This window comes from Phaethon lepturus, unplaced genomic scaffold (genome assembly GCF_000687285.1).
Source record: "Phaethon lepturus isolate BGI_N335 unplaced genomic scaffold, ASM68728v1 scaffold13866, whole genome shotgun sequence".
NCBI lineage: Eukaryota > Metazoa > Chordata > Aves > Phaethontiformes > Phaethontidae > Phaethon > Phaethon lepturus.
Window position 1 is genome coordinate 6,589 of NW_010545651.1, and position 25,203 is coordinate 31,791.

The window sequence follows — 25,203 nt, forward strand, 5'->3', positions numbered from 1 at the left end:
TAAGGGTGCAGCAATATGAACAAGTTTTTCCTGAGATGAGCTAAAGGGTGTTCTGTAAGTTGTTAGCTTTTCCATGGTATCCATCTCTGGGCACTTCTGAATGTGTGATAAGTAAGTGGTAAGTTTACCGTGAGTAACTGCAGGAAAAGTACACTGTGGAGTAGCTGGTAGATGGTAAACCGTCAGCCTATCTTACCTCCCTGTGCGAGGTCTTTGTAACCGTACCCCGAGGCTTTGTCTGCGCTGCACTGGTGACTAACTGAATTTGGGCACCTCGTTTTCTCACGTGGTTTAGCAAGTTTAGTGCAGTTGGGATCAAGTCAAAAACATGCCTTTTAAAACATTCAGTAATGCTGATCTGGCTGGCCACTCTTATTAACAGGTTTGTCTAGAAATGTGTTTAAACAGGCTGTAAACCTTTATCCTGTTATGGTTTATAAGCAGGCTGACATACATTCGGTTCTTGCTTTGAACCAGTTTCTCACACAAGTTGTTCTATTCATGCGTACTCACTGAGCAAAATAGTAGCCGCTTTTTGGTGGAAACAAGTAAACACGATTTATCTAGACTGTTAAAAGCATGGGCCGTTTTGCATGGCATAAGTGTTTCAATTCACTTTGTTTTCTGTCTTTGGCTCTGTACCAGATGTACTGGAGCAAGACGTAACAGCATGTGTAGTGAGCTATTATGGAACAGCTTTCCCACAGATGGATGTTCTCAATGCATCATCTTCATCAACAGTCTCCTAAAAGTAGTGTAAACTGTTAAGAGAGGGTACCCATGAACATTTAAGCATGACTGCGTCACCTCCTACCTGGTGAAGACTGTTTGTGTGCTCAGTTGAGGTATTAATGTATTGGCCTTCTCCATTAGCACTCCTTGGAGTGGTGCTCCAGTCAAATGATCCCACTGCATCGCAGCTGGTAACCGGCTGTTACCACAAACACGAGGGCAGCTGTTTTATGTAGGGTGATGGGAGACTTGCTTTAGCGCATATGGCTAAGGTTGGAAAGACTCCAGTCTCTGTTTCCTGGTCCAGATTCTGACTGAGGCTGTGAATTATATCTGAAGTGACTATATTTGGTTACTTTAATTAAAATATTTTTATGTACAAAGAGGATCATAATTTGAAGAATAATAAATAATAACAATAAAGAACATGGAGCCCTTCCACCATTCAGTCACTCCCCAGCAGAATCAGAAAAATTGTTGCCAGTTAGCTGCTCACAAGCTTTTGTTAAGCATTTGATATCCATTGTAAATCAGCTTGAGATCAGTACCCGTGTTGTAGTCAATGACTGCCACACAAAATAGAGGCTGGAACCCTTTTTTCAGACTTAGAGGTGTCAAGGATTTAACAACCACATAGCAAACTCCTCCCCAAGCATCCTAGGGCTTGTTCTAGGACCACTGTCTGTAGGCTTGTCATCCCATCCCAGTGCCTTTTGACAGGAGATTTATTTCTGCTTTTATTCCCTTTGGGATGGTTGGAGAAATAATTGAAATCATTCCTGCAAATTCTTCTGATGCTCTTGTGGTAATTTTTAAATCCCCAAATTAATATGTTTAAATGTTTTTGGATCCTGTGTTTTAAGTAGAGACATTTTCTATCATCGAACAACTATGAAGAGAGTTTTAAAAAATATTACTTATATCTTCTAGGTTAAGACTTCATGCTTCTAGATAAGCTTAACCTTTCTATAAATAATGCAGTTCAAAAGAATGCTTATGAAATAGCTGACTTGCCACATTTACTTCTTGCTATCCAGGCAATAGACTGGGCATGAGATCATGGGAATTTATTGTTCTGCTTATGAAAACTGAGCTGGTTGGAGGAGGATGCCATTGGTATTTGAATTGGTAGCTGAGCACTTGAAGAGAAACTTCCTCTTTTAAAAAAATACGTGGTGGCCTCCAACTCAGTGAGCTAAGCTGTTGCCCAGCACATTCTTGAGGTCTTTGCTGCTGGAGTAGCCTGCTGCAATGCGTACTGGCCCATAATTTACTTGAAAGATACTTTCCTGTGTCTTGTAAGTTGTAAAGTCTAGTGACAGTAGGTTTTTAGCCCTGAAATGAGGTGAAAGGAAAGGAGGAAACAGTTGATGAGTTCAAAGTAGGGGGGAGAGGTAAAGTCACTGCTGTGGATTTCTTCTTGAGGACCTTGGGGTATCATCTTTGTCACCAATGTTCATTCCCTGTTTCTCTTACAAACCTGAGATGTGTATGTTCTGGCAAGATGTGTACTCCCCGCCCAGGGGAGAAGGTACAATGAAGTGAAGGCTGGCGATCATAAACAAATAAATATTTGGGCTATCAGGATGAAATTAAGGTGTCCTTCTCCAAAAAGAGAGGACTGCAGAAATCTAGGAGGGGCCGGAAGGGAAGAAGCAGAACAAACATGGTTTGGGAAAACCTGAGTCAGCTCAGTGCTGTCAAAGCCCATAGGGAATGACTCTTGGACCATAGTGAAGATAATGAGGAAGGGATGCCAGAAAGATTATTAAACTTGAATAATAAGTAGTCAAGTATATGCTTGCTGTGGCTCCCATCCACAGACTGCTATATGCTTGTACTCTGTACAGTTCTGTATTTTGTTTAAAATAATGACACTTCACCTTTTATTTTCAATGAGCCATGACCATGGATTCATTTTCACAGTATGAAAATTACACAGAAAAATTTTGATTTGAGTGTGTTACCAATAGATTTTTTCCACATCTGTCTGATACCTGAATTACTTCACAGATTTATGTCTAGCAGCAGCATGTCTTAAGTCTTATGTCGCAAGTAAAATTAAAAGCAAACAAATTTAGGAAGGGTAAGAGGAAATACGAACAAGTGCATTCTTGTTTCAGGGTTGCAGGAACTAGGAGTGTCCTGTGTTTCATTTGTTACTTTAACAGAATCATCTTACTCATCTTCATCAACTCTGTAGGTCTTGTTCTTACTACCCTTCCCGTGTCTCTGTGAGGCATTTCCAGAAGGATGTTTTTGTATGTTGAGGTGGAGCAGGACTTCTGAGGTTCTCCTTAACAAATAAAAAACCCCTTAATTTCTTTAGCAGACTTCTCAGTTCTCTTGCCATCAACCTGAGATGTTTTGTCTGGCTGTAGTGGCAGATGAATCTTGCTCTTTGGCATGACCTTCCCCTGGTTCTGGGCTGTATTTTGCAAGCTGAGGTGGAAAGGGGCAGGAGGAGTGTGTTTTGCAGCTGCGGTTGTTCCTCTCAGGCAGACCTTCTGCTCAGTAAGTCCCTGAGCAGCGCAGCAGTGGTACCACGCTTCTCTTGCTTCATGGCCCACATACTTGCTCTGTATCATGAACCAACATTTGGTATCCCATGTACGAACATTCATTTTAACTGAGGGGTCTGCTCTAGCTGAGTATGTTGAAAGAATATCAGGTTTAATTAAAAGAATTTAGGACTAGACAGTTTAATGAGTTTTTTTCAGAATTTATTTTCCCTGCCTTGCCCTATCCTCCTCACAGGTGGTTCTGGATGAGGCAGGTGCTAGATCATAAGCAATGAATTACAATGGGCTTTTTAAAGAAAAGGGATGTTTTGGGGGTTTTTAGGTATTTGCTCACTGCGTGGTTCTAGTGAACCAGCTCTGCAGCATGTGGCCAGCTAATGATAAAAATGATGCCTGGTGTACAGCAACTGGGCACATAAGGGGGGAAAAAAACCACAGCATGAGGGAAGGTGGTGAAAACTTGCCTTTGCATATAACCCGAAACGCACGGTAATTGATTGCAGGTGCTCTTGACCTGAGAGTTGTAAACAGAAATCAGGAAATTGCAACTGCGCTGCCCTTCCTGTGTTGCTCAACGGCAGAGGAGGGGCAGGCGGGGAGGGAGAAGCCTGGGAGCCGCTGCTCAGTGGCTTCTGCTGCAGGAGAAGGCAGCTGTGTCACCTATCTGCCACATTCCTGGGAGGTCTGGTGCATGGCCAAGAGGGCTGCGAGGGTCATCTTTGTCTCTGCAGCTCCCTCACTTCCAGTGTACACAAGCACATGTGTGTACATACACTGGTGGTTCATCCTCCCCACCCGCCCTCTCGCAAAAGAAAAAGCGAGGTACTTGCCTTGACCCGAACAGTGGGCCTGTTCTTAAAGGCTCTCTCAGGCTTTAGAGGTATGTATTTGGGGATAAATGATGGTACTGAGTGTCAAGTTTAACAAAAAGTAAAAATTATTTCAGGAGCTACACCAATCTAGATTTCAAGTTGGCAATCTTGGCTTGCTGCACAAGAGCCAGTAAAACTCAGCATAGTGGTGCTGCTTACTTAAAAGTCCAATAAAATGCGTGAGGTTACTTGGCCAAGTAGTGTAAGCTAGTGATCGGGGGCTCTGAAGAAATGGAAGGCCATCTTCATTAATAAAAACTCACTCTGGTAGTTATCATGTCTAGTTTAGAAGCACAGCTGGAAATGGAGGGGAAAAAATTGGAAATATTTTAATAAGGAATGACTGGACGAGCACTTCTGCCTCTTGTAAAACATGGCTGACTTGTCATTTGGTGCAGTGAAAAGAACACCTCTGACAGAGAAGGAAGAAGGTGATGTGGGAGTAAGGGCCTCTATTTAAGGCTGTAAATAGCAAATTAATTGATTGGCGCTGGTGGAAGCGAAGGTGGTTGTCAGATGTCTCGCTGGGTGGTGGGTGCTCCAGAGAGGAGGAGCATGTGGGTGGGTGCTCCTGGTGAAGGGATGCCTTACAAAGCAGCAGGAGGCTTTATCAGCAGGAGTCAAATGCTGTTGGCAGCCAGCATTGTGCACTTGTTAATGGTGGGAACATCTGCAGAATATTGACCTGAATTTGTAATTTGTGCTGCTCCCCATAGGGGTTCGGGCCCTTGGTCTCCCTCCTCTGAACGAGCTTTCATGTTCTGAGTGGGGAAATCAAAGGAGTTTTGCATGGTGGTAAGGTATTAGGAAACCAGGTACCTGGAGGTGCCCCATATGAGATGCCTCATTAGTTTTTCTGATTGATTATGCTACGCAGACACCTGTTTTCCGGATACTGTTGGACATAAGGGCAATAAATGCAGCCCTGATCTGCAGTGAATTTGGTAGAAGTTTGCTACCTTAAATTATTTTCTTCTTTAGACTCGGATGGGGACCAGCAGATGAGGAGAGTGTTTCCCTACCGGAAAACAGGGATGTTCCCCCCCCCATTTAGTTTTCAGGGGGCAGCCAGGGAGGGCATTAGCTCTGCACAGCTGTGACAGTAAAAATCATGGGTTGATTGCTCAAAAATTGCTGTAAGAAGTGGATTAAATTCTTTGTTTGCCTCTCTCGGATTGTGTCTTGTCTTGCACTATGATTTCTACTTGCCTATACAAAATGCACCCTTGCAGAAATGCACTATAGTTATACTAAAATCAGAGCAAACTGTGGTCTTGCTGTTGAAATGAGAGGCTCTGTTTTGCAGTTTTATGTGTGCATTTGTGAGAGAGAGAGAGTCTCTTGAAACTAAAACTTTCCTTGTTGCTCTTCCAGACACAGTTGAGTCCATGCTTTCAGACTACGACATCCTTTCTCAGTCTAGCATTCAGCAACACTCGCTGAAGAAGAGGGACCTCCAGCCTGAGACACACGTAGAGAGGCTCTTAAGTTTTTCAGCTCTGCAAAGGTAATTGAATGAATTTCAGCAATGAAATAGCATAATATTTTCCTTTGATTTGTGATGAATAATTCACAGTCCCAAATCCAGAAATAGTTATCTTGTTATCTGTCATGACTAGCCAGTTTTAAGTTGGTGATCTGCATGTTTATATGACTTCAGAGAGGCTCAGAGGAAACAGAAAAAGTAAGTTTTATTGTATTACTCTGCTGAAGTGGCAGTGATATAAAATTTCTTTTGCTTTGTTCTTAGCTTTAGTTTCATGTAAATTACTTCCACTGATTGGGTTGGATCCCACTTATACCTCATCTGGCAACATAGTCATACTTCTTGACTGTCTTCTCGTTCTTGAAAATCTCTGTGTTCAGCTTGGGGAGTGTGTTGTGTGTTGCCCAGGAGATCGATTGTATTTTTTTTTTATGGATGTTTAATTCTTTTCCTACTGAGTTGAAATTTCCCATTCAATAAAACACTGCTTTTAATTTTTTTTTAATAAGACAAGAAATGCAAGCACAGGTGAAAGTGGAAGGAGAGGTAGAAAAGAGCAGGCATGGAGGTTGTAGGGATTTTATTCTGAGTGTGAGAAAAGTACCTTACAGTTATTTGAGTTCTGAAATTGTGAATCTAAAATGGGGGAGCAGTGTGGGAATAATGCTTTGTATTAACATGCATAGGTCAGTTCTGTTCATCTGACATTGTTGTCTGCTGTGTTCTCGTGTGCCTTCCCCCATCTGTTATCTACAACGACAACTGTCATGCAAGTTGTTGTGCATATTTTTTGAATCTCTAAACATTTGGAGGGGTTAATTTTGATGTATCAAGTATAAAAGGTTAATGGGATCAAATGTCTGGCTATCGCTGTTTTGCACTGCCTCGTGTACCCTGACTTTATGGTGAAATTGCAATACTGCCAGCGATAATCACAGAATAATTGCAGAGGGGTATACCAAAAATCTTTGACCCAAAGCCCACATAAACCAAGAGCCCATGAGGCTCCTTCCAGAGAAAGGTCTCTGCTTACTTCTTGAGATAGCCTTCAGTTTTTGTGACAATATATCATAAAAATCTACAAAGTTCAGATTTCTCTTTACGGTCTTCTGACTGTATTATTTAAAAAAAATAACTTCAAGTTAGTTAAATTAAAAATAGATGAACAAATTCCTTGGTCTGATTTTCTTTAAATAGTTACCAGTAACTGGTTTTGCTTGACTGCAAATGGAGAAGGAGCATCATGAGCAAACCATGACTGTTTTGGATTTTGGGGTTTACTTTTTTGATTTTTAATTAAACATCTTTGATTCTTTAAAATATTTATAGTTATGAATTACACAGTATATGGTTTTGTAGCCTGCTTATCAGAATTAATGCTTTCTTACTGCTTTTGACCCTCAGTAAAATGGACATTGGATGTATCTGTCGTGTATACTTTGCTTAAAAATAAATGGAAGTAAATTCTTTTACAGGCACTTTAAATTATATTTAACTGCAACTGCTGAACACTTTTCAGAAAAATTTCAAGCATTAATTGTGGATGGTGAAGGCAAGGAAAAGCAGTATCGTGTTCAATGGCAAGACTTTTTCACCGGACATGTTGTTGGTTAGTATGGACTAGACTGTGTATCAATGCTGAGAAAGCACAGCTTTGCACGAGTCTCTTGGCCAAAGTAAATGGTGTATTGCCCTCATTTTAGTCAGATATGATTAGGATGAACAAGTGAACTTAATTCTCATGCCCCTTGGGTTTTCTGGTTTTGTTTTTATGGAGTTTTTGTGGTGGATTTGTTTGGGGGTTTTTTTTTAGGTTTGGTGGGTGGTCGTTTTTTTTGACCTATTGCACCAAGGTTCTAAGATAGGACTCTTCTGTTTAGTTTGTCAGAACACAAACGTATAATTTATTCAAGCAGCAGCTTGTGATTTTTTTTTTTTTAATTATGATGGTGGCTTTAATTCCAACGGGAACGTAGGACTTGAACATTCCTTGTCCCAGAAGACAAAGCCCAGGTAGTCAGTGTTGATGCAGTATTGCCCAGATTGTTATATTAAAAGACTTTAAGATGGTTCTTTGCAGACTACTTTTTTGTAAAGAAAGAGTATCTTGCTCCACTTTAGTCTGACACTAATGTTTCCGCTAAGCTGTTTTGATTTTTACGTTGCCTTTGTGATGTGGTGAAAGTCTTTTCCACTGGAATGAAGGCTGACGCTATGAAACTGCTGTCTGGTAGTAGTAAGATGCAAGCTGCTTTTGTTGGCAGAAATATTCTCTGTCCCATTACTAACCCCATAGCCATCTCAACACCTGCAAAATTATCAATTAAATCTGAGTCTTGATGATTATGACCGTTGAGAAGTTAAGGTTGGGTTATGCTGGTTCATGTCTTTTTCTCTAAACCGGACAGTATGGTGTTCTTCAGGGACTGAGGAAGGTAATTTGGCTTGAAGTTTAAAAACAGTTTAAAAAACCGAACAGTGTCTGTGCAGGAGTGCATGCAAATAGAGCAGAATTAATTTCATTTTTCCTTGCTTATGTTGAAGGAGAGCATAATTCCAAGGTTGTGGCACATATTGGGGATGAAGACTTCACAGTAAGAATCAATACTGATGGAGAAGAATACAATATAGAGGTATGCTTTACCGTTGAAAGCGACATTCAAACGATCAACTCTTTTCCCTGTGGGTGTTTCTCTTTCTAGTCAGTCACATTGACACCTCTGTAGCTCAAAATAGACTTGGTGGTGGTGGTTGTTTTGGTGCGAGCAGGGAGGAGGGAGAGAAATGTGAAACCAGTTTGACTTTTGCAAGTGTTGAGCTTTATGAGTGAGTGACATTCTATGACATTTGCATGTTTTGGGTACACTGGGGAGAAGGTATGTTTTAAACAGAAAAGGGTTTTAGAAACAGAAATGATATGCTGTTAGTAATTAGTGTTGATCATGTCCTCTAGAATAACAAATTGTGCAGCCTTCTGAGCAGAGTTGAGGGCTGTTGAGCTTTCTAAAATTTTGGCTTTGTTACATCTTGGAATTTTTCCCATTCTTAAAACTTTACTTGAAAATCTGGTATTTTTCCCTGTTCCCTTGTTTTTGTTTTTCCACCATTTTCATTGCTTGTGTTATTTTAAACTATTGATAAAAAAAAAAAAAAATCAACAAATACATAATGAGAGACTGTCCTAATGAGTTGTTTAGTACAGTATATTCCCAGACCCAAGCTGTATTAGAATGACTGAATAACAGTAATTATGGCTGAATGTTATATGGATATTGTAATTGTCTTCAAACCCAAGAATAGGCAGAATTATGGGTAAATCTGGGAAATCCAATCATGTTAAAGTATGAAAATGTAATTAGAATACCCAAATGGTTGTGCTTTTGTTTTGCATTAAGAGCATATAGTAGCCATTTGATTGTGGTTTAAAGCATTTTTTGTTTGTGGTCCAAAGTGATGTAAGCATACCTCAGTTCCCCACACAGCTAAGCCCCATGCTCCTCACTGCCTGTGTCTGTACAGCTAAATAAAGGCAGGCAATGGCTTGGAGGCTGCAGCTTGCCCACATTGCTTAGCTGTTAGCATCTCAGGGTCAGCTTTGGCCCCTAACCAGTCTTGGATGAGATGATGCCCATGTGTCGTCAGAGATGGTGTGTGCCAGAGACCATTCCCAAAAGGCAGCATGGACAAAGCCACTCCGCTGTTGCCTTCCTTCATATAAACCCTTGGTGCCCTTGTGCCTTGCCTTAGGATGCGAAACATGTACCTTCAGTTTCACACTGTACCCACATGGCTGCAGGGCCAGCACAGACTTCGCATTTCAGGACCTTTTTGCTGTGAACCAAAAGCACAGTGTGCTAAACGTTAGTTGTCTGAAGTTGAAAGACCACTGCCTAAGGGCCAGAGGAGACCCAGACCCACATGCTCCACAGTGTGGACATGGGCCGTCTGTACTACTTGGCCTTGCCCAAAGAACAGACCCTGACCATGTTTTATTTGGCAGCGTTGCTGTAGGTGTTATGTACAGATAATAACAGGTATGTGTTGGTTAAAAAAAAAATAAAATTAATGCATCTGCTATGGCAATTAGAATAACTGTGGGACTTCATGGTTTTCTTGTTTTCTTTGCTTTTGGAGAGATTTTCGTGCTAATAAGTGACTTGGGTAGCTATTGAACGTTGAAAAGCCTGCCTTCTGCTGTGAAGACTGCTTTCAGCTGTGCACTTAGACATTCTCTGTTCTCTGCCAGCTCCTGTGCTTCTGGTCAGTGCATTTGTTAGCATAGCCTAAGCATCTCCTCCCTGGCTGTGCTGGTCTCCATACTGTTATGGAGGAAGCAGAGGAGCCTGACATGCCTCCTCAGCTTGCTCATATTCTGGAGGGGAAGAAAAATTCTGTCTCTTCTATGGCCTTATCAGGTGACTGTCACTGCTCTGCTGAGATGATCTTAGATTTTTGAATGCCTGTGTAGCATAAGAGTTGAATTCTGTTGACTTTCTTGGTGACGTTTTATCAGTAGACTTATTGCTGTGGGTGAAATTATTGTAGTCCAGTGTATTTGTGTGTGAGTGTACACATAAAGCTGTGGAGATTTGATGGTACATAAATGTACTTTTTTTACTTCTACAGACTTAGTCTTTGCCTTCACTGTGTTCCTAACTAATTGCATTTCTGTTCTTGTGCTGGCAGCCGCTATGGAGATTTGTAGATAATGTGCAAGATGAAAGGCTGCTGGTCTACAGATCAGAAGATATTAAAGATTTCTCACGATTGCAGTCCCCCAAAGTGTGTGGTTATTTAAAGCTGAATGAAGAAGAACTGTTGCCAAAAGGACTGGAAGATGGAAAGCAAAATGAAGGTGAGTGTCCGTACCTTGGGAAAGCAGCATCTTTGAAATGGATGCTTGAATTCTGGCTGTGTAGGCAAGTAAGATCAGAACCTGGACAATAATCTGTGTACTCGAAGTAGCGCTTCTAGTTTAACTATTAAAGCAGCATTCCTCTTCATGCCTGCTCCCCATCCAAAAAAAGCCCCAACAGCTGATGAAAGGAAGAAACTGTTGCCAGGGGCATGTTTCTTCCTGGCTGTTGAAAGGGTGTTTGGCCCTATCAAAGTGCAGGCTAAGGAGAGGAAGCTATTTCATCAGGCCTAAGTAGTGTTTTGTTCTGATAGCTGGCAGCAGTGTAGGCAAACATTAAAACAACTTTACACTACTGTGCAGCAGGGCCTATTTGGCCTCAGAGGTTCATTCTAAAAATCCATCTTGAGCTATGATGGGTTTTGGGGTCCCTCTTTCCTCTGTCCTCAGCTGTGGCAGCAGAGATGTGGATAATAACTAGGAACAGGAGGAGGAGAGGTGATAAGGCTGAGATGATGATCATAAAAGCTCTGTAGGTACATCTGTTGAATAGTTCAATTTCACTACTGTACATTCCTTTCCTTACAACAAGTTTAAGGACTGTTATGAAGGCAAAATCTAAGAATAATTATTAAAAAAACCAAAACCACCACCACCAAAAAACAGACACAAAACCAAACATCCACCACTCCTCCCAAAAATCCACCCAAACTCACATTCATGTCTTAAATAAGGGTAATAGACACAGCAGTGGCAGTTTTATTGAGTGTTTATTTAATTGTATTTAAAATGTTTACATCAGCAAGCATCCATCGGAAGAAACGAGCTGTTTCAGAGAACTCCAAAAACACGTGCAAGATGTTGGTAGTGGCAGATCATCGTTTTTTCAAGTATATGGGCCGTGGGGAAGAGAGTACTACTATAAACTACTTGGTAAGTAAATATACTGTTACAATTTACTGGAGTAAATAGAGGGAGGAAAATAGTGATTCAGTAGTTAAAACAACATACAGCTTATACTACTTTTCTACAACATACATATTTACATCATCACTGTGTGTGCTTTTTACCTGGAAAAGTGCTAAATCGTGCTTTATAAATATTTTCTAATGGTGATACTGTAGTTAAATATTCAAGTTTCATTTATAAAGAAGTCCCTTCCCTTCACCTACACTTCTTGTGGCTATGCTATTTTCTGCCTAAGAAATGTTCTTTTTCCAGTCAGAGCTTTAGAATCTCCTGGATTTTGAATTCAACTGCAAATGACCCAAGCATCTTTCAAGTTCAAGCATGTTTAAAGCTCATATGAGAGGCAAAAGCGACTTAATATAGGTTTTTTTTTTTTTCCAAATTCTTCCAGGATTCTCTGTCCAGAACAATAAAATTAAAGCAGCTGTGGTAAACAATTTGTTTGGTTGTACACGGGTGTTTTGTGTTAACCCCTGCAGGCAGCTCAGCCCCACCCAGCCTCTGGCTCACTCCTTCCCAGTGGGAACGGGGAGAGAATCAGAAGGGTAAAGGTGAGACAATTCGTGGGTTGACATAAAAACAGTTTAATAGGTAAAGCAAAAGCTGTGTGCCCAAGCAAAGCAAAACAAGGAATCCATTCACTGCTTCCCATCAGCAGGCAGGGGTTCAGCCATCCTCAGGAAAGCAGGGCTCTATCACACCTAACTGTTACCAAGTAACCCAGCCAAAACTAGTACAATGAGCTTGTCTACCTAACTAGTTTTTGTGAAATAGAACACCTGCCTATAGTCTTTCAGCAGAAGTGGAGAGTATGTGTTTGGGGACTCAAGACAAAAGCAAATGAAACCACTATTGGAGGTCTGTTGTTTGTCAAGAGTCTCTTTCTGAGCCTGAATCTTTGACATGCTAATCACTCTGTTCCATCTTTGCTGTCTTTTTGACCTTTCTGTCCCCAGAAATATTTACATTTCTCAGTTAACAGAGCCTCAATTCCTGTATTTGCGGAGATGCTATTATCTCAGCATCTGACATATGACTCTTACAAGCTAACCTACTGTTGTGTTTCCTGGGTAGATGTGTACTGTAAACAACACGGTGACTGGAAAACTAAAGCATAAACTATTATGGAGTGGCTCTGAATGTCACTTCTCATTGTGAGCAAGTTTGATGGTTTATGTTTAGTAGAAGGTAGTTTTTAAAAAGATGAGAACAGCATGAAAAGGGGAGGTATTGATAGTGAGCACTGACAAGAGGCTTTCTGGAACCTTGTACTTGAACCATGATAAGGAAAATAATGGGTTTTTAGCTGGGAGGGGGAAGCAGGCCTCAGGGGTCGGTTAAACTAGTTTAGCATCGTGCTAAAACAAAGCAGTGAAAACAACTCCTTCCTCTGCCCTTCCCTGTAAAGAAACCTGGAAAACTAGTATGCGAACAAAGCATTTTCCAAGATGTCGTGTTCTTAATATTATTGCTCTTTCACTACACAAATGAAAGTGATAAACGGGAAAGCTTTTACTGCTTTTTTATGATGGAAAATTTTCAGGGATATTTGATAATACTCTTTGGATCCACGTGCCTGTTACGTTATAAGAGGTTCAATTTTAATTTGAAGTGAATGTTTCTAGATAAGTATGTTGCAGCTTCTCTGAGTGTCTTGGAACTTTATTACATGAAAACTCAGAACTAAACAACTTGGTTTTCTTTCCTCCATAGATCGAATTGATAGACAGAGTAGATGACATCTACCGAAATACTTCCTGGGACAATGGAGCCTTCAACGGGTACGGCATACAGATAGAGCAGGTATTCACTGAACTATGCAAAGGATTTCTAATTTAAAGGATAAGAACATGTTTTGGATATCAAGGTTTCTGATTATTTTATCTGAGTTAGAGCTAAAATAATAAAATCCTACAGTACTAACTCCAGCCAGGAGCATGCTGAAATAGCATCTTTCCAGAGGTGGTGTTAATGATTTGACACGGCATGCTCATTTTCAGTTCCTCGCAGCTTTTGAGAAGGGAGTTTTGATCTATGTTTAACCTCAATTCAAAGGTGCTTTTTTCAAGAATATGAACAATTCTTGTTTCTGTCAGACATATTCTTATGCATGTATTTAACGTTTGTGTCTGTGGTTAGTGCTTAGCTTACAAAGCATGAGTGGGCCCCAAGCACAGATGAAAAAAACACGAATCCTGCCTGAAGAGCTTTAATAACTCCCCTTAGACATCATGATATTGTAGAATCATAGAATGGTGTGGGTTGAAAGGGTCCCTTAAAGGTCATCTAGCCCAACCCCCCTGCAATGAGCAGGGACATCTTCAACTAGATGAGGTTACTCAGAGCCCCGTCCAACCTGGCTTGGAATGTTTCCAGGGATGGGGCATCTACCACCTCTCTGGGCAACCTGGGCCAGTGTCTCGCCACCCTCATGGTGAAAAATTTCTTCCTTATGTCTAGTCTAAATCTGCCCTCTTTTAGTTTAAAACCATTACCCCTTGTCCTATTGCTACAGGCCCTGCTAAAAAGTCTGTCCCCATCTTTCTTAGAAGCCTCCTTTAAGTGCTGGAAGGCTGCAATAAGGACTCCTCAGAGCCTTCTCTTCTCCAGGCTGAACAACTCCAACTCTCTCAGCCTTTCTTCACAGAGAGGTGCTCCATCCCCCTGATCATTGTTGTGGCCTCCTCTGGACCTGCTCCAACAGGTCCATGTCTTTCCTGTGCTGAGGGCTCCAGAGCTGGACACAGGACTCCGGGTGGGGTCTCACCAGAGCGGAGTAGAGGGGCAGAATCCCCTCCCTCGACCTGCTGGCCACACTGCTTTGGGTGCAGCCCAGGATATCATGATAGAGGCTGGTATAGGGTGGACACATGGGATGTAGTGACTACAATTTATATGATGACTCCTGAAAATTAGTGCAACAGAAATCTGTAAAAGAGCATTAAAAAGAAGAGGAAGCCTTTGGCTCAGAGTACTGCAAGGGCTGTGATGTGAAACACGGGGACTCATGGTAACAAGCTAGCTGTCCCTTTGCTAGGAAAAGGTCTGCAGGAACAATGAAGGAGAGTTAATTGGGGAGGGAGGGGTAAAGAACATGATGCACTAATTCTAGGTTACTGGGAAAGTAGCAATCCTTTAAAACATGTTCTGGTTAGCTAGAACTCAGAAATGGTTTGAGGGTAGTTATATGAGATGTAAATGCTGGTGGTTGTTCTATCAAAAAAGACCATCCAAATACATGTACCTCAAAGCTGAATGTTACAATGAAAACTGTTGATGTTGCTCTATAACATGGCTCGTGTAGTTGCTTATGATGTAGTCAGTGTATCTTAACTAGTAGAGGCTGAAAAGCTAACATCAGAAGCATGCTGAGTCTGAATTTTTCTTCTTGCAGATCTATTGAAACATTTAAGATTACATTGAAAGCTTTTCTGTAGCTGTAAAATTGATCAAAATTGCTCTACATTGTTGTTGCCCTTTTCGAAATATAGATTATCATCCACAATGAACCAAATCTTGTAAAACCTGGAGAAAAGCATTACAATATGGCAAAAAGTTACCCAGATGATAAGAAAGATGCCTGGGATGTGAAAATGCTGCTAGAGGTAGGTTGTAACCCTTGAAAAATTGTGCCCCTTATAGAGAATTACTCATTCATACAGCTGCTCTGTAGTAACAGATGAAACTCCTCTACTCCCTTTGCATGATGTGTAGATGTTACGCAAAGTGAAACTAGCTGATGTGCCCTGTAGCCCATGGTGAAGGGCTCCATTGCATAATTATAGAGCACGCACCAATTTTAATTATTAATATCTGGCCTGAGTCAGAAAGGCAGTCCAGATATGGCTGGCCCTGAGACTGGGTGCCTTGTGACCTTCATCAAATTATTGTACTTGGTTTTCCCCTCTCTGTGAAAAGGGGAAATGAATAGACAAGTTATGTAATAGAATGTGTACGATGTACTTGAGTATTCATTTAATTTTGTACAGCTCTGTAGGACAGATAACATCTGCTTTTTTCTGACTTAACCAGACCTAGAAGGTCCTTGTCTGGCTCATTAGATAAGTGTTTTTATCTACAGACTTCTAATATGCACTGTAAAGTGTCTTACAAAGATGTGATTTTTTTTTTTCCCTCTTTAAAGCAATTTAGCTTTGATATTGCTGAGAAAGCAGCTCACGTGTGCCTTGCTCATCTCTTCACATATCAAGATTTTGACATGGGAACGCTTGGATTGGCTTATGTTGGCTCTCCCAGACCTAACAGCCATGGTGGCATTTGTCCTAAAGGCAAGGCTTCCTTTCCTTCCCTCTCAGTTGTGGGTTGAAAGCTAACTTTTGCTATTTGTGTTTAATCCTCTTCTCCAACTTTCATGAAACATGATGTGTTATTTGCATAGACTCTAGTGGTTTGTTTTCAGATAGAGTAGATGGCTGTTTTCTTGGCTGGAGCTGGAAAAAGAAGGGAGGGAATGATAGAAGTCACTAAGCTATCTGGTGTGAACAAGCTGGCTAGACCAAGCCCTAGACCAGTGGCTGCTTTGTGTGGGTGCATCTTGCAGCGTTCTGGAATGGCAGATGCTGTTGTCTTGGAAATTTCTTATATTTTTCTCCTTTACTGCAATACATGAGGTGTTTGTGCTGTGCTTGAAAGACTCCCCACTCCAAAAACTGGCAAGAAGCAGGGTCTCATTGGTGAGCCTATGAGAACAATAAAGCTGTTCATATCCCCAAACAAGTATCCCTCTCTCCCCCAAAAATCCCTGAAACGCAAGAAAAATATTTGGCGATTTTGATTTGTTTTTCTCACTTGTATAGCTTATTATAGTCAAATTGCAAAGAAGGACATCTACCTGAACAGTGGCTTAACCAGCACCAAGAACTATGGGAAGACCATCCTCACAAAGGTATGAGAGTATTCTCCTCTGCAGAGCGTGAATGTTCAGTGTACGTACGTGTGTGTTAGTGATGTGTGCCGTGGGATTGTGACAAGCTTCCGTGCTCTCTCTCAGAAACAAGCTGCTGGCTTTCTGATTGAGTCAGATCCCTGGAGACAAGGATCTAGGTCTACAAAACCAAAATCATAGTTTTTGTCCTTGCTGACAAGGGGAGTTGGGACTGAATGGAATTGAAGATTGAATTCTCTGGCGAGCAGTAATGAGGAAATGTAGCCAGTGTCTACTAGGAGCTGTAGCTGTTCAGATATAAACATTGGATTTTGATATCCAAAGATTAATTTAAATGTATTTTGCTCTTTTAAAAAAGCCCCAAAACCAAACAAAACCAAATCCTCAGCAGAACAAGCAAATATGATATGATAAGTAGACTCAGAATAAGACTAAAAGTAGTCGTCTGACTCAAATAAGAAAAAACTTAGGTGTTCACTGTTACATACATCTACAACATGCAGATGGACGGTTGTGTACACTTGATCTGTTCCATTTGCAAGGTGAAGCAGTGCAAATAGTGCAGGCAAAGTAGGTGGTTTAGTTTGGGCCTTCTAATGAAACTTCTCTACCTCATTTTTGTGTGTGTGTCCCCTGAAATAAGTACAGCAGAGAACACTATAATAGGCAGGGCTTATTAGTGCTAATACTAAGCCTAGTGTAAATTGATGGTGTCTGGATTTTTTTTTTCAGACTTGATGAGATAGTAAATACATAAAGGCCTGAATATGAGCTTTGTCTCACTTATAAGGATACCAGAGCAGTGCCTGTGTTTGCATCTACCAAATCTTGCAGTTGGGGATATTTCTCATTTGCTGACTTCTGCTGATTTCTCAGCTGTGCTTTTCTGTAGCCTGATTATAAAGGGAATTCATAATTGATGTGTGGGCTAAAACTTGGCACAGAAAGCTGTCAAGAAGCTAGAAAAAAAAGACAGTGAAGCTTTGTGTGAGAGGGATGTTGACAAAGAGCTCTAGCCGTTGCCATGCTATTTGCATTTGTTGTTCAACCTCCAAGCTGGAGTTCTGCCTTGGATTACAAAGGAAATTGAGTTTGCTGTCTTCCCAGTGGTGGTCACAAAGCTTGGGGTGAGGCAGCAGGAGCATTATGGATTGGTTTCACATGGAGCGTGTCGCACAGTGTCTACTTGGGTTTTGAAACACAAAAAAATACCTACTTAAAATCCTTCCCTAAATTAAACACAGTGAAGGACAGGAGTGATCTCTGGGCAGCTCTCCTGTCTCTGGCTCTTGCATTAGCTGTGCCTACACTGGGTACTGGTGCTGCTCGTTGCAGTGCTTGGTCCCTCCTGTGCCTGCACAGCAGCAGAAATGAGGGTTAGCTCGTCAAACTTGGTTCTCTCATGAACTGCTCTAGCTCCTTGTGGTTAACTTTTATTTCTGTGCTAGCTTTTATTTGTGGCTGCCACCTTGTGAGCTTGACACCATCTGCTGGTGAAGGCAACTGCAAGGGAGGCAGAGCCGGTTTGGGATCCTTAGCAGAGGGAGTCCTGTCTTGCATAAATGATGTTGGAAATCCATCCCTGTTGGGCCACATGTGTAGATGTCTTTCCTAGTAATCGTGCAATGGAAGAGCTTATTCAGCACTCCTAATGTCATCATCCATTTAGAAGAAATAATTCAAGTGGCAAGATATGTTAAACAAGAGATTGACTAATTGTAGTAGCTAGTGTTTGTTTGTTTTTTGTTTCAACTTTTTATGCCTTCCAGCTATTTAAAAGCAAATTTTGATATTTTAAGTATCTGCATTGCATTGAAAACAAGACTGAATGGTATTCTAGGACAGCATCTTGCCTTTAAAAGTGGTTTAGTATTCAAACCTAGTCCTGGAATGTGCCTTTGCAAATGGACCATAATTTTACTTCCCTTTAGTTGCCCACTTCTTAAAAAAAGAAATGTTTATAGGGAAATCCCTTTCCATCTCAGTGTATCTTAGAATTGCTGGTAGGCTGAAAATAGCTGGGATCTTCTGTCCTGTCCTGCTCGGACTAATTTTTATCAGCATTGCTTTTTTCATGTTCAAAAAAGGAGGCTGACCTGGTTACGACACATGAACTTGGACATAACTTTGGAGCAGAGCATGATCCTGATAGTCTGCCGGAATGTGCCCCCACTGAAGACCAGGGAGGGAAATATGTTATGTATCCAATTGCTGTCAGTGGAGATCATGAAAACAACAAGGTATAGTTGCATAATTTTGCTTCCACGTACAAGTTTCTGCTGTGGTCAATGACCCTTTGCATGGAAAGTCCATTGGTTAATGATTCCTGTAGCTTGAGTCCGTCAGGAATGTAATGGATTAGCCATAAGAATGAAACATACTTGCATGCCGTTGGGTTCTCTGCAAGTTAAGCTCATCTTTGGATTCTGAGTTTCACCAGAGTTCATAGTATGTCCAGGTGCTTTTTTAATTAGTTGTTTGTAATTAGCTGTGGCCACATGCTGCTAAAAGCAAGTCATCAGCAAGAGTCAAATGCAGGATTTGGGTGGTACCAAATAGCATTTGGGTGGTCCATAGCTATTCTTGTTGGAGAGAGACTGACAGATGCCACAGCCACAGTGCTCGCCCATCTCAGAAGCTTGCGCTGGCAGTGTGGACTTGGCATTGTGCCTCTTCTGCAGATAAGAAACCAAGATTATTGAAGGAATGATTAGTCTGCAGTCTAGTCTGACTTCTTGTGGTTCACGCCTAACCCCACTGCCGAGAGGCAGCACAGTCTCTCTCCATTGCTACAACTTCACATCCCTTCCCGGGGGTGGCTGCTAGTGCTCCTGAAGCTATGGGAGAGCTGGAGTTGGCTCTGTAACCCTGAGCCATACTGCATGCAGGTGTCCCTGCATTGTAATGTAGCAGTGTCCTTTACGGAGCCAACTGTTACTTTCCCCATCTTAAAATTTTTCAAGGCATCAAACTGAGAGTATAGAGGGAATAGCTGTTTTGAGATGCCAGAATTCAGAGGCATAAGGAGGCTGAGGCTGTAGTAGATGCCACTTGTTGACAGAAAGGTACACTCCTCAGTGCTGCTCTTTCCCCTCGTGACTCTCTAGATGTTCTCAAGCTGCAGCAAAAAATCCATCCATAGGACCATAGAGATCAAGGCCCAGGAGTGCTTCAAAGAGCGCAACAACAAAGTGTGTGGCAACTCCAGGGTGGATGAAGGGGAGGAGTGCGATCCTGGCCTATTGTACCAACAGGCTGATCCCTGCTGCTCTGCAGACTGTAAACTGAAAGATGGTGCCAAATGCAGGTAAGGGGAAATAGGCTGCAACTTTCCTTAACAGGGTAGAGAATGGTGGGCTGGGGTGAAAGCTTCTAAAGCCACCTGCAGGGTCACAGACCTGTTTCCTGGCTTTAAGGCTAAATGTGTGAGCTGAAGACAACAGAAGATTCCAGCAGAGGCTGCTGTGTGCATGCGCTGTTTGCATACATTGATTTTTTTATAGCATTACATTACTTTTTCTGAGAAGTGCCAAGAGCTACAGGCTTGAAGGTGGCTGTTATATTTAAGAGCAAAATCAGGCATTCAAAAATTAATATTAAAAATTTCCTCTGTGAACTTCCTGTACAAATACAATTTTTGCTTGTATTGCAAGGTGGCTTTAAACTGGGATCACATACTGGTATTTTCAAGACTGCTGCAAAATGCGTTTGAGCAGGCAACACAGTGACTGTGCTAAATGAGTCCTCTTTCTGTTCTTGCTCTTCGAGGTGTTTGTGGCCCTGTTGCAATGCAGTGTCCAGTCTGGTTTTTCAGAGTTCAGCTCTGCAGCACGTAACAGTAGTGAGCTCTTGCAACTCCTGTTGTTTACCAAGAAATTCAACTTTAATGACTGTCTTTGTACTAAGGGCCTTCTTGCATTAGATGCAGAATGAGAATAAGGAGAGCGCAGAATGAAGAGTAGTAAACCTTCAGGACAAACGGGAAAAAAACGCATAGGGAAGAAAACAGTGGAAGATCTAGTCCAAAGTTGCACAGCAAGAGGGGAGAGGATCCAGGTGCCTGGAATAAATACAAGGATCCCTGTGTTGTCTCTTAATATGTTGTACTTTCTACATGCTTTTACCTTTGGTAAATGAAGAGTGAGTGGGTGTGTAGACAGGTGGTCATGGGAGGGGGTAGAGAGGTTTTGAATCAGTAAGTCAATCTCCAAGAAGTAGCTTTTTTTTTCCCCTCTCAAACATCCTTTTTCCTTGGCTTTGTCATGCTCGTACCTCTTTTAAAAAATTGCTTAATATTTCTTCCTTTCATCTTGATCTTTCCACAGTGATCGGAACAGTCCCTGCTGTAAAGGCTGCCAGTTTGAAAGTGCACAGAAGAAATGCCAAGAAGCCATAAATGCCACTTGTAAAGGAGAGTCTTTTTGCACTGGTAGGACGTGGTTCTGTCCCCATTATGTCAGCTAGCCAAGCGCTTCAGGCTCAGTGTCCTGTTCAATCCGCTTTCAAACTAGTGCCCTTTATTCATCCGGTACATGTAATTTTAGAGACCAGTTAAGCATCACAAAATTGCCCTATAATGAGTTTCATTGTAGTTCAGGAGTCACTTGGTGATAATAAATCATGCCCAGAAGAACATGAAAAATGTTCATTTCCACTCCCCCGCCTTATTTCTTTCCCTTAAAAAAAAAAAAAAAAAAAATCAAACCAGAGTGTATCACTGGGAAGGGACAAGAATGAACTGCATCTTGCCATAGAAAGGGTGGAATTACTGCAACTCTGCTTCACTTCCCCACTAGTTTACTTCCTCCTCGTAATCTTTCCTGGAGGCAAGGAGTCAAACCAGAGCTGCTGCTGCTTTGCTGACTGCGCCTCCGGGGTCTGCTGCCTACTGCTTGGTTGCCAGAGTGGCACAATGCCCGAGTTGTTGAAAGCCTCCAAAGCTTCTGCTGCCTCTCTGAGGAGCTGGCAGGCAGCCTGCAGATGAAAGCCAAGAGCAAGCTATTGGGGTTCACCCCAGGATGAGTCTGTGTTTCCTTTATTGTCCTTTTTTTTCTTCTGCACACTTAGGTGCTTTGCCCTTGACTCTAACACAGTCCTCCCACCCTGTTGACCCCTCTCTGTAGGGAACAGCAGCGAGTGCCCCCCTCCAGGGAATGCTCCAGATGACACGGTCTGTGTGGACATGGGGAAGTGCAAGGATGGGGAGTGCGTCCCTTTCTGCGAGAGGGAGAAGAACCTACGGTCATGTGCATGCAACGGTGAGTGACACGGGACTGACCTGAAACACGTGCTTTGGTTCTGCTCGTCAGAGAGTGCTGGCTTTGCTGTGGGCTTGTCTTTTGGAGGGCTGAGTTTATAGTTTCTGAAAAAGTTTCAACTGCTGTGTTTTTTCAGGGCTAGTGTTTTCTGTGTAGAAAAGGAATGTGAATGTCCTCCTGTCTTCAAGTGGTCTGGGTTGAAGACATTAAGATGAAACTTATGGTCTGGCGCCCCAGTTAAAGGAGAGGGTGCTCTTCTGCATTCCACCTCCTCTGCCACAGGTGGACAGGAGGGATCATAAGGAGATCCCAACCAGCCTCGGGACCAGGCATCTGGCAGAGGAGTAGTGGCCTGCAACAAGTGGTTAAAGAAAAGTTTCAAAGAGGTTAAGGTGCCGTGAGAACATAGGATCCCTGAGTCCAGTCTCCTGCTACTGCAAACCTGCCTGTCATATACTTCTGTCAATCAGGTTTTACTTGCTTGTTTGCTTTCCATATCCTCTCTTAAATGTGCAGCTGGGAGCAGGAGGAAAGCTTCACAGGGGCAGGGCAAGGAAGTGCCATGAGTCCCACTGTTTGAGATGAAGGGCATAGCCAAGGAGAAGGGTGCCTGGAGGACCCAAAGCCCAAGAAGTACTTAAATCTGTCTTTTTGAATGTGTTTGGAACCTCTTCGCTGGCCTGCTGATTGCTGCAGTGTTGGGGTATTGGCTTGGAGAGCTTGGTCCCACTGTGTCCCCTAATATGTTGCACAGGGCATGTGATTGAGCCTCAGACCTGGTCATTGGAGTGCCCAAAACAGTCCTGCCTTCCCCATGGGGAAGCAGGGCAAGAACACAGTCAGCCAGGGGACACGTGGGGTTACGGGTTGCAGGTGACTCTTGGTGCATCCAAGGAATGAGTCTGTTGCTTTATTACAGAAACGGATAACTCCTGCAAGGTGTGCTGCCGGGACGAGCAGGATAGGTGCATACCGTACGTCGATGCTAATGACCAGTTCCTGTTCCTGCGCAAGGGGAAGCCTTGCACTGTGGGCTTCTGCGATACAAACGTAAGTTTTCCCAGATGTCAGCACACTGCATGCTCTGCTTCTGTGCCTGGGCCTTCTAGAGTCCTCTGTGATGACGACTGTGCTGGTGAAGAGAAGCCAAAGCTTGATGTGCTGCCAAGCAGGGTGATACTGTGGAAGTAACCTCTCCAGGGGGTAAATCTGAAAGGGTGTCTCGGCTGCAGCGGAGGTTAGTTCTGTGCGAGGTGAAGCTGTTGCCTTCTCCTGTTGTTTATTACTTCCTTCTGCTGCTTCCCACAGCTCAGCCAGCTGGCAGTTTGTGCCAAGGAGGTGAATGAGTACTGCCGTAAGCTCGGCTAGATTTGCAGCGCTTGCTATTTCAGTTGTTCATGTTAGCCCAGTTCATTTTGACTAAAATAATTCAGGTCAGGGAGCAATCACATGAAAATCTAACTGGCAGTATCTGAAAGGGGCAGGGAGGCTGGTGGGTTGCTGGCACTCGGGGACCATTTCTGTGGTACAGCGGCACGGATGGTTGCGTCACCTGCAGACCCCAGTGGTTGAAGCTAAACTGGGTGTTGGCAGAAGTGAATTTGGGAGGGCATGCCCCAGCCCTTCTGCTGGCAGGACTGAAAGACCGATGATCTGCTGTGTTAAACCAGCAGAGCCAAATCTGGGAGTCTGTAGTCTTGGGCTCCCGAGAGCTGCAGCCTTCTCTGTGGGTGATGGGAGCCGAGGCTTCCGGTGCTTAAACCTCTCCAGAAACTTCAGTTTTATGTCCCCTAACATGGAGTGAGGGAAGGGCAAGTTTGGCTCATTTCAACCATTAAAACATCTGTTTCAAGCAGCAATAGAATTGAAACTATTTTGCCAAAAACAAAGGCAGTAAAAATGGACTGCTGCTACTGGGCATGAGCATAAACCTATGTTCAGAATGTGAGTCAAGTCCTGCCTGTGTCTGTAGTTTTTCTTTCATTATAATCTTTGTATCTTCTTCCCTCTCCCAGAAGGCAGTAGTTAAGGCTTAGCTGCCCAAGGTTGTTTTGTAAATAAGCGTTTACTTTTGCAGGGTAAATGCGAGAAGCAAGTACAGGATGTGATTGAACGATTTTGGGATTTCATAGACCAACTCAGCATCAATACTTTTGGTGAGATATGTAACCTTTGGGGATTTTTTTTTTTTTTAGTTCATGACATGAACCTCTAAAGCCTTGGAGGGAGTTAAGCTGGGGATTCTTATTCACCTGTATGCAAGGGTGGCTAGTAGCTGTTTCTGATATATATATATAAAAATATATTTTTGCCTGAAGTTTGACAATACTCATCTTGCCTTTTAAAGCTGAAAGGATGGGGGATCACTTTGCATTTTTCTACTCAGTTATTTTCTAGGCATCTTCCAGGCTTCTAAAGGAGATGATAGCTTCTTGTCTAACACCAAAAAGTAGGTCAATTAGAGCAAAGGAAGTAACAGTCAGTCTTTTTAGAGGTCAGCTAGATTCAGGGTAGCATGAAGTGGGCCTCTCAGTGGGATTTAAACGTCAACAGACTGGGAGATGAAAACTTCACTTCTGTTAAGAAAACCACTGAGGTCACGTACCTCACGCTGTGTGCCTGTACTGAGTCACTGCCCAGCGATTGTGAGTGGGCCTCCTTGGTCTTGATCCCCACGGTGCAATCCAAGCAGGTAGCACCCCGGTGTGACACCCCACTCTGTGTCACTGGAACCTTACAAAACCTCTTAATAATCTGGTGCGGTGTAATGACTGGGCAACTGCAGACACTCACGGTAACGCTCTGCCTACACAGTGTCATTATCTGTGTGCGGCTTTCAATCTTGAGTTCTGGGGTCACAAAATTGTCTCTTTGGTAATTGTTAAAGCTTTTTAGCCTGCTCAGGTAGAGGCAGTTTGTATAGCTTTGATGTTCGAATACTTTGTTTGTGGAGGCAGGTAGTTATCACATGGCTGTAAAATCAGAATTTGGTAACAGGCTCATAGTGTGTCTTGTGTAATTGAGGGGGGCAGCTTGGCTAACTCCATATAGCCTGTTCCCAATCAACTCATTAAATGTTACAGCCTGTCAGCATTTCTCATCAGAGGAGAACAGAGGAAAAAAAAAACTGTTATTGTTAACATATTGGATACGATTTTCTAAAATTGTGCAATTTCTTTTATCTTTGCCTAGTCCTGCAGCCTGTGTTTCTCTGAGCCATTCTGTGGCTTGGCTTGCATGAGCAGTGGCTGCAGAATGGGGATATATATATATGTGTATGTTCATGAAACAGTATATGGTAGGTAACTAACAGTTTTGAACTGATTTCATAGGGAAGTTCCTAGCGGATAATATAGTGGGCTCTGTGCTTGTCTTCTCCTTACTTTTTTGGATTCCTCTCAGCATCCTTGTGCACTGTGTGGTGAGTAAGCCGTCTTTGAGATGACTGCTCTGTTGGATTGAGCTGTAAGAGAACACTTTTCATACATGAAATGGCAGATGTCTGTGGGAGAAGGTGATGGGAAGCTTTTAGCAAACCCCAGGGGTGTGGATCCAGCAAATGTAAGACTTACTGCTCCTTCAATAGACAAAACTCCTGCTGAA

The 25,203-nt window shown here is 42.5% G+C and overlaps 1 protein-coding gene across 1 annotated transcript in view; it reads left to right on the forward strand.

The window, feature by feature from the left end:
• Positions 1 to 5,500: 5,500 nt before the first annotated feature.
• ADAM17 (ADAM metallopeptidase domain 17) overlaps positions 5,501 to 25,203 on the forward strand; it is a gene marked incomplete at its 5' end in the record, with an annotated part of 22,659 nt that continues 2,956 nt past the window's right edge. The window contains 16 exons of the mRNA XM_010289029.1: positions 5,501 to 5,633; positions 7,088 to 7,221; positions 8,157 to 8,245; positions 10,299 to 10,467; positions 11,270 to 11,400; positions 13,150 to 13,239; positions 14,928 to 15,041; positions 15,581 to 15,725; positions 16,254 to 16,342; positions 18,430 to 18,582; positions 19,450 to 19,649; positions 20,668 to 20,771; positions 21,466 to 21,600; positions 22,520 to 22,650; positions 23,678 to 23,756; positions 24,933 to 25,021. Coding sequence (XP_010287331.1) covers positions 5,501 to 5,633; positions 7,088 to 7,221; positions 8,157 to 8,245; positions 10,299 to 10,467; positions 11,270 to 11,400; positions 13,150 to 13,239; positions 14,928 to 15,041; positions 15,581 to 15,725; positions 16,254 to 16,342; positions 18,430 to 18,582; positions 19,450 to 19,649; positions 20,668 to 20,771; positions 21,466 to 21,600; positions 22,520 to 22,650; positions 23,678 to 23,756; positions 24,933 to 25,021 — 1,985 coding nt within the window. The remainder of the gene's footprint in view (positions 5,634 to 7,087; positions 7,222 to 8,156; positions 8,246 to 10,298; positions 10,468 to 11,269; positions 11,401 to 13,149; positions 13,240 to 14,927; positions 15,042 to 15,580; positions 15,726 to 16,253; positions 16,343 to 18,429; positions 18,583 to 19,449; positions 19,650 to 20,667; positions 20,772 to 21,465; positions 21,601 to 22,519; positions 22,651 to 23,677; positions 23,757 to 24,932; positions 25,022 to 25,203) is intronic.